Source organism: Camponotus vicinus, unplaced genomic scaffold (genome assembly GCF_025532165.1).
Source record: "Camponotus vicinus isolate PSW18456_S1 unplaced genomic scaffold, iyCamVici1.0 SCAF_1, whole genome shotgun sequence".
Classification (NCBI taxonomy): Eukaryota; Metazoa; Arthropoda; class Insecta; order Hymenoptera; family Formicidae; genus Camponotus; species Camponotus vicinus.
In genome coordinates, this window is record NW_028141945.1 from 19254312 (window position 1) to 19263684 (window position 9373).

Consider the following 9373-nt stretch of genomic DNA (forward strand, 5'->3'; position numbering starts at 1 on the left):
AGGACTGGCATAAGAAATATCGTCGAGAATTCTTCTACACTTACACACCATGTACTTTGTATATTTTTCATACATAATTCCAAATATCTTGCACAGAGTATCGGATAACCTACATATGTTATCGTCTTCAGAACTAATGAACGAAATAATTCTGGATATATGATTACACTATCGTCATATGTATATCTAGTACTTCAGTATCTTTTATGTTCCCCACGTTGTAAATATGCTGATTTGCAATATCAGAATCAGTTGCATCAATAACATATTAAAAAAAATTGTTATATTAAAAAAAAAAATAGAAGATTCGAAAAAATCAGTTTAATCGTGCTAATGATAATTCTAATATACAATGGACCAATTATCTTCAACTCGTATTAATTTCAGCACTGAAATCTGATCAGCATAATTTTCTTGCCATACTTTTAAAAATTATAATAAAATTATATATCTGAAATAGCTTAAATTATTCTAACACATTTTTTCGAATATTAATATATATATATCTTAATTTTATATATTGGATTAAATGAATTATATATTGATCATAACCATTCTTAAAAATAGAAAAAGTGATTTAATTAATTTGAAGGAAAGGAGCGGCAAACGACAACCGGTTTATGCAACTGGTTGTACGTTAAATTTGAATGCTAAAAAAAGTAGAATTTAACGAAAGTAAGAAACGTAATGTTTCTTTATTAACCAAAGCAAACTTGCAAAAAAAATCGACAAGTATATTGTATATGTATGTACACATTTTTCTTGCACAGCTTTAGTTTCCGAAAATCGGTACCAAACGATCCGATGGTTATCTATATATTTATATACATTCTTTCATTGCAATGTGCCGAATTGAAAGTTAATATTCGAAATGAAGGCATCACGAATAAATCTAGTCAAAGTTATCTTCAATCTAGACCTCTTTACTTCAAAAATAGCATAAGTTTTGAAAAATCGAGATAATCAAGAGACAGAATCAAGAAAATATCAAAGGATTGGATATGCTTTCTTCAAACTACTATTTAGAAAAAGAATTTTACGAAAAAATATAGAATAAAATTCTTAAAAATAGATTTCTTAATGTGTCAAATTACTAAAATAACATTAATATATATTTATATTCATTCTCTCGAAATAAATAATTCACTTGAATTTACGACAATCATCATTTTCGCGAAATCTGCAGTTTTCAAGCCATTCTCTTAAAAAATTTAATAATTACGAAAAAATATAGGATGCATCAAAGAAATTTTAACGCGATCTTAATGAGATTGACGCTATATTATCTTTCGTTTGCGATCATCGAATTCTGAAACGATCGAAGCGACCAAGTTGTAAAAAACTTTACATTCAAATTAAAGAAATGCGAGATGAGATCTTTCTGTAAAACTGTCTTCACACGATTGGTGCGATTTTGTGTAATATTACCTATAAATTTTTGTTCCTATCAATCCATTTCGCACGATAAGGAATTAGCATTAAAAATAAAACAGATGATACGATATTATAAAGCAAGTAATAAATAAAATCAATTTTGCGTACAAAAGAAATTTGAGATTCACCTTATTTTTAAAAAATAAGGTTTAAAATAAAGCTTAAAATTATGTTTAAAAATACTATTATTAGAGAAACATTAACTTTTTCGAATAATTTTTTATTATTTAATTTATTTAATTTAATTTATTATATTTAATTTAATTTATTATTTTATTAATTCTATGCCATTATTATACTTTAATTATTATTACAAAATATATATATTTTCATTTTTATAATTTAATATAATTATCCCTCTACTCCTGCAAAATATTAAAGAATATCGATATAACTTTATAATAAATATTTCTGAAAGATATATGTAAATTTTTATAACGAGTCTATTAATAAGTCTCGTTTCGCATTTCTTTAATTTGAATGGCTACATTTTTTACGATTTGTTGCTTCGATCGTTTCAGAATTCGATAATCGCGGGTGGAAAATAATATCGCATCAATCTCATTAAGATTGCGTTGAATTTCTCTTATATTTTGTCGTAATTATAAAATTATTTTTTTAAGAGAGTGGCTTGAAAACTAGATTTCGCGAAAGTCAAGTGACTCTCGTTAGCTCAAGTGAATCATTTACAATTTCTTAATAATTATCTGTTTTCTTTTAAAAATTCATCTGTTTTATTGTTATTTCCTATCGTGCAAAATGAGTATGATAGCACATAATTAATTGTAAGATTTATAACATCATTGACAAACATTGTTTTAAAACCGAATCAATCGTGTGAAGATGTTTTCATACCAAGATTCTCGTCTCGCACTTCTTTATTTCGAATACATATCACTTTTTATGATTTGGTTGGTTTGGAATTCGATGAGATCATGGATATAAGATTCAACGCGAAAAACTTCAAAATTATTAAAAAGATCCTCTAAATTATAAAAGTTTAAATATAACTTTCGGAATTATTTATTGTAAAGTTAGATTGATATTCCATAATATTTTGCATATAATATTTTGCAGGAGCGCAGAAAGAATTATGTTGAATTATAAAAATAAAATGATATAGTTTGTAATAATAATAACGCGTATAATTAACATAAATAATTATATCTAACAAATTTTATATTTATCTAAAAATTACTTGGTAATAATATTTTTTAGCCTTTATTTTTTAAATTAAAGTGATTCTAAAGTTTCTTTTGCATGCAAAATTAATTTTACTGCTTCATAACTGCAATATTATATCATCTGTTTTGTATTTTATTGGTATAATTATTACATAAACATTAATCCAGCAATAATACGCTCCATAATCCTGGATGCTAATATCGTTACTTAAACTAAACAGCGCGATTTACTAATATTATCAAAATTAATTAGTGCGAGAGGTCTCGGATCTAGCAAATTCGAGATTTTTACTTGACGTAGCACTTCAATAAAATAGACAAATGAAATAAAATAGAATCAAACCTCCTTTAACCTTCCATTTGCGAAAGTTTATCTTCCAGGCTGTCTTGACTGTCGTTGGTATCGTTCAGATTGATGGTGTCGTTACCTTGCTCGATAACTGAATCGTTTAGGTTATCGCTTGTCGATTTCCGTACTTCCAGTACGTCATCCGACGACTCGAAGATCGAGGCAGTCTCGGAAAGATCCTGAGTGTCCAGCGTCAAAGTTGCACCCTCAGGCTGAGTCTCTTCTTGCGTAGCGCTCACCTGTACAGACTCGTCCGCCTCGGGATCCAACTTAATTTCCGTCTCCTGCGCAACCTCCACCTCCATCGCGGTCTCTTCTTTGATACTGGTCACGTCACAATTTATCGTGCAATCTTGCTCAATGTGCTCGTCGACTTCCATCGACGAGTTGACGGTCTTCAGCTTCGCGGACGCGCTCGACGTGTTTATGTCTGGTGCTGCTGACGCTGTGATACCGGAAATTTGCGTGAGATCGCTCAGCATAGTCTCCTGCATCTTCACCACGTTGTCGGAGGTTTCTAGGATGCTGCACAACTCGCGACTCATCTCCTCCACTTCTGACGCCTCGCCAGATTTGACGATCATGTAGCGTTTGTTCGAGTACACCTTGTTGCTTGAAATCGTCGGACTCTTCTTAGAGGGTGTGCTATTCGTGGTAATAGTGCTGCTGTTACTGGCGGTGGTGGTCGTCGTGGTTTTCGACGCGCTCTGAATTTCCTTCTGAACATTTTCCAGTGTCTCTTCTATGGCTTTCTCCTCTTCCTTCACTGATTCTTGCTCAACGTTGTCCTTTACTCCTTGGGTCGGAGTGATCTTCGTCGCTTCCGTTTCCACGTCGTCATTGTATTCTCGCTCCTCGTCATATATACTCTGCTTTCGTTTCACGAACACCCTCTTGAGCGGTAGCTGCTGTTCATCTTCGGACTCGTCGTGTCGTTCCGGCAACATCTCATCAATTGCCTCGTAATCTTGCTGCGCCTTCCTGGCTTGGAGTTCCTCGATCTTCAACCTCTGCTGCTCGACTCGCTTCTCCAGTTGTTCCAGCTTCTCCTTAGTCTCCTGATCCTGACTCTGGGAAATCACCTGTGCCTTCTGTGAAGCGATCGAGCTCTTCGCAGCTCCGCTGCTGGGTGAGGTGGAGGTCTTCAATTCGAACTTCTCGTTCAGGATGCCCGTATCGGCTGCTTTTTGACGTTGCTCCGCGGATTGCAGTACCGCTTGCATCAGGCTCTGACCCTTGTCGAACGGCCGCTTCACCACTACTCGCTTCACTACGTTACCAGTCGGCAACTTCGCCAATTCCGCGGGGTCTATCGCGGTGCCGTCTGGATTCATGATGACTTCGCGAGTAGTATCGCCCTGCCGGATGATTCTGCGGACAATCACACGCTTAACTTTGTGCGAGCCCGGGGTGCTGCTTATGCTGGCGTCTCCATCCTTGGCACCGGCTGTACTGACCGGTGTTCCCTCGTTACTGCTTCCCGCTGGCTTCCTCAACACGATTCTTTTAATCACTTTAACCGTATTAACGGCTTTCGGAGTGGCCGTAATAGAAGTCTCCGTCTTGTCGTTATCCTTGTGAGACTCCTGAGAAGCAGTTTGGGATCTCGTCACTGGAACTGCTGGATCTTTAGACTGATCCTGATCGGCGTTTTGCTGATGTTTCAGCGGGATCTTGTGTTCCTTAAATACCGAGGCGACAATCTTTTGCACCTGCGCCTCGGTCTCGTCAACGCGGCTGCTCTTGGCGTTATCATCCTTGATCTGCGACGATGAAGAAGTTTTCAAACTGCTCTGAGCAACAGAACCGGTGGGAGCGCTCTGTTTCACGGTCTTCTGTTCTTGAATATCGCGCCGTTGGATTGGCATCAGTGTCTTAATGGTCTTCTTGACCATGTTACCGTCCTTGTTGCGCAGGTAAACCACCTGGTGTTCTTTGCGTTCTTCCTTCTCCTGCCTTTCGGATTTATCTTCCTTGTCTTCTCCCTCATCTTCCTCTTCCTCTTCACTTTCCGAAGCTCTGGGTATTGCCTTCGGTATTTTCTTCGCGATATATGCTGGCGGCGTGTAATCATCGTCGCCGTCTGAATACTGATCCTCTTCCTCCTCATCTTCGTCCGAATCTAGCTCGAGGGACTTGTTCTTGTTGTCGGGCTGCAAACCATCCGGACCCATCTTCTCGCCCGCCTCGATATGTTGTTTGATGTGAGTGACGTAATCGGCGCGATTGCGACAGGACTCTTGGCAGACATCGCAGGTGAGGCCCATTCCCGTGCGCTTCGTGTGCGTCAGCTGATGCACCTCCAAGCTCTCCTTACGCTTGAACGCTTTACCGCAATCCTCGCACACGTGGCGTTTCTCGACGGAATGGGTCCGCATGTGTCTCGTCAAGTGATGCGAGAGCAAAAACGTGCGCGGGCACAATTTACACATGAACGGCCGGTGACCGGCGTGCGTGGATAGATGCCGGGCCAGCTTGGTGCTAGTGTGGAAGGCTTCCTTGCAGTAGTCGCAAACGAACGTCTTGTCCTCGCTGTGCAGCATCTCGTGCCGCTCCAAGCCCTGCTTGTACTGGAAGCGCTTGTTGCAGATGTTGCACTGGAACGGCTTGTCCTTTTTGTGCATCGCGTCCTCGTGCTTCTCGAGCTCCTCCGTGGTGAAGAATTCGCGATCACAGTGCTGGCAAGCGTAACGAGCTTCATCTCGATGCACCTTCTCGTGACGTTGCAACAAGTTCAAGCGCGAGAATTGCTTCTGGCAAATCGTGCACGAGAAAGGCTTTTCCTCCGAATGCGTGCTCATATGCTTGTTAAGGTCATACTTGCTGAAGAAATGCCGATCGCACTCGGTGCACTTGTAGTTGCGATCGCGATGTGCGCGCTGAACGTGCAACGCCAGAGCTTGACGCAGGGGGAATGTGCGCTCGCACTGATCACAAGCGTGCACTCTGATCTCTCCGGGCTCCAGTTTTCTCTCTTCCTTGATGCTGTTTGCTTCCTCCTGCTCACCCTCGCTACCTCCGTCCTGCTCCTCCTCGTAAAGATCGTGGTGGTCACTAGACTTATCCTTCTTTTCATTCTGTCTGTCTCTATCCCTTTCCCTTTCTCTTTCTCTCGTCTCGCGTCTCTCTCGGGTATCTCTCTGATTATCGTTATCGGAACGTGGCTTTTTGGCGCTATCATGCTGCAATCTGGATTCGGCGGGTCTCTTGTTGCCGGTCTCTATTGGAGGATCGTTGGGAATGGGCGGGAAAGGTCTGGGCAGGACCCCAGACAGAGGATAGTCTCGTAGCGCCTCGTCAGCCTTCTTACATTGCAGTTTGAATTTATACGAACGGTCCAGATTCCAGCGGCACATGCTGCAAATCATTTGTGGCATCCCATCCGCAGCGTACACCTGTCGAGAAGAAATTTGCGGCCATTCGTTAGCGATATATTCATCTATCGGGAATCCAGAGAGGAGTTTCTTCAGCGATTTGGAGATGCAGGAAAGGTTTCACCTCAGGTTTGCGGAGCTTATCAATTTCGAAGCTTATGAATTTCTGGAGATGTAAGAGAGGTTTCGTTGCTGGACTTATCGATTAAAATTGATGCATGATAAATAATGTATATAATTATATTAAAATGGGTATAATATATACAAAATTAATTTGATTTCTCTATTGATTTGAAGAAATGTTATTGTTATTTCTTACAACTTTCTAAATAAAATTAGATTTTATTTAGAAAGTTGTAAGAAATAACAATACATACTTTCTCTATGAATATGTTTGATTAATCGTCGTCACTTTGCATTGAACTGCAAGTGAAGACGAAATTATTCGAGATTAGCGTGATGATTGAACAAGATAAACAGAGAAACGAAATGATGGGTGCTTTTCGAGCTTTATTTCGTTCAATGATATAGATATGATTGACTTCAACAAAAGAAATTATACAAGTTTTAAATATGAGTGCTCAAAGAATGAATAATATAAGTATGAATAATATGAATATATGTATGTACAAATGCATACATATACAGAGTATTTTGTATATGAATGTCAGTATGAACAACCGGCTTAGTAATTTTAATGCCGGAAGCTGTTACTTAAGGAGAGATAATGCAGAGTCAATAAACATAAATTTCAATCAAACAAAGATAATACGATTAGATTTTCTGACAAAGCCATGGCATTTTAACTGACACATGAAAATTATTAGAAGAGTAGAATTTTATCCAAATAAAATGTAAAATTAAATTATGTAGTAATAAAGGAATAGATCATTTAATTATATGGTTATTATAAAGAGAATGGAATATCATAATATATATTTTTGCATCTACAATTTCCTGTTTCCTAAAGCTTTTATTGAAATAAACAATTTTTTATAGTAATAAATTGTGTATGAAGTATACAAAAATAGATCTTCAAGAAATTAGATCACATTAGATGTAAAAGTTACATCATGTGTATCATATAAAATATAAAAAATTAATGTATATAATATAAGGGTCAAAGAATCAATTATATTGATTCTGATCAATTGTATATTGATTCTATATATTGAATTATATCTAAATTTAATATATTAAATTTTATATTAAATTTAATAATCAAACACAATAAATATACATATACAGCAGTGAAAAAATATAGAAATAAATGAGACTGCACATTTTTCAATTAACAGATATGTATACAATAGCAAAAAATACATTGACAAGTTGTAAGAGAGAAACATAGAAATAAATATACAGTATAATATATACAAAGAAATATAAAGTTCAAAATAGAGATAAGAGAATAAATAAAATCTCTCATTAGTAAATTATTAGATGAAGTAAATTTGATTTTCCAACATATCGCATAAATTTTCAGTATTCATTTAAATATAAAAAATAAACATCACAAATATTAAAACGAGATGAATAAATAATTTTATTAATAAGTTGACAAGATATATAAAATCAGTTATAAAAATTGATTAAATAAAATGAATCAAAATATGTAGACGTAAATAGACGCACCTTATTAAATAAAAACAGATCAATGAGACACGAGATCAGTTTAAAGTTACAAAAATTTCATTGAAGAAAAATAAATAACTTCCTCCCTACTTCCGCTCTTAAAAAGTTGTTTACTCACTCCAGCGACCTCTCATATACGAAGAATTCTCAGATCGCCCAATAGCGGCGTCCAAGAGAGTAAAGAAGATTAAAAAAAAAAAAAGAAAAAAATTTAAGCGGGAACACTCGACCACGCGTCGCGTCCTCTCTTCGCGAGCGCTGACGTCACGAGGCCGCGCACCGGATCAGCCGGCAATCCTACTGTCCACGTTACCGATGTCACCGCGCAACAACCTCCACATCCTCAACTCGCATCCGAGTATCGCACAACAAACACCCCCCTCGCGGCTAAACATCCTCATCCCCCTCTAATCTCCCGCTTCCAACAAAACTCCCGATAATGGGGAGAGGGGGAGGGGGAGTCTCGCGAGAAGCGAGTCCATCGCGCGGAGAAGGTTGCGCGGGAGGAGGAAGAGGGGGAGGAGGAGGGGGGCCACTCACCTCGATGGCGACGCAGGACATGATTTGCAGCGTGAGCGGCACCTGGAACGGCTTGTTGTGGTCGCGCTCGTAAATGAAGCTCAACGGCTCCGCTTCCGTCAGGCAGAATCGGCAGACGCGCCGCGAGCGCAGCGGCGACGGTCTGTTCTCCATGTCTCTCTTTTTTCCTCTCGACTCGGAATCGGGGGACGCGCCGGCTTCCCCGCGACTCGTCGGCGACGGCGTGGCCGCGTCGAGCGACTCTCCCGACACTCTCGGACGCTCCCTCGCGCGATCACTCGCACTCCTCCGCACGGGACCGCGCTGCTCCAACAGTAGCGATAACAGCAGCGCTGGGCTTAGCTCGGGCTTTTCGGCTGGTTACTCCCCCGACTTTGGCTGGCTCGCTCGCTCGAACTCGTTCGCTCGACTCGGCGACGCCGAGCGTCGGTAAGCGTCGCGTCGCGCACTCTTCTCACTCGCCGGAGAATAGCGGCCACGGTACGGTACGGTACGTAACCCGTTGCCACGGCGCTATATAATGGCGGACGAACGTGGAACAGGCTGGCCAAAGTCGCGCGTGTCTCCCGCTGCTTGCGCAAAGAATGGTATGTCGAAGACGAGCCGGCTCTCATGCGGACTCTGCGGGTCTTTGCACGGTGGCGCCGCGCGAACGCTGGAGGATACGAGGAGCCGGGAGTCGCGCGGTCGGTAAAGCAGGAAGCGCGCTTGCCGCCGGCCGCTCGCGCGGGACGATCGAGTGCGGCTCGCGACCGACAGATGACGCGCTCGCACTCGTTCGCGGCGCCGAGAGAAGATACTTGCGGCTTGTATGTGTGGGTGCATTCTTTTTATTAAAATAAGATTTATTTAGAGAG

At 39.9% G+C, this 9373-nt stretch overlaps 1 protein-coding gene across 1 annotated transcript; it reads right to left on the reverse strand.

Annotated features, from left to right (window-relative positions):
- Positions 1 to 40: 40 nt before the first annotated feature.
- On the reverse strand, positions 41 to 8840 carry LOC145959323 (uncharacterized). The gene is made up of 2 exons (XM_083078074.1): positions 8517 to 8840; positions 41 to 6362 (listed from the first exon to the last, which is right to left on the reverse strand). The coding sequence occupies exons 1-2, from the start codon at positions 8667 to 8669 to the stop codon at positions 2967 to 2969; spliced, it is 3549 nt and encodes a 1182-aa protein (XP_082934200.1). The 5' UTR covers positions 8670 to 8840; the 3' UTR covers positions 41 to 2966.
- Positions 8841 to 9373: the final 533 nt, after the last annotated feature.

Coding starts and splice junctions, on each gene's coding strand:
- LOC145959323 (XM_083078074.1), bottom strand. CDS start 8,669: ATGGAGAACAGACCGTCGCCGCTGCGCTCGCGGCGCGTCTGCCGATTC. Junction 6,363..8,516: donor TGTCCTGCGTCGCCATCGAG/GTGAGTGGCCCC, acceptor TCTTCTCGACAG/GTGTACGCTGCGGATGGGAT.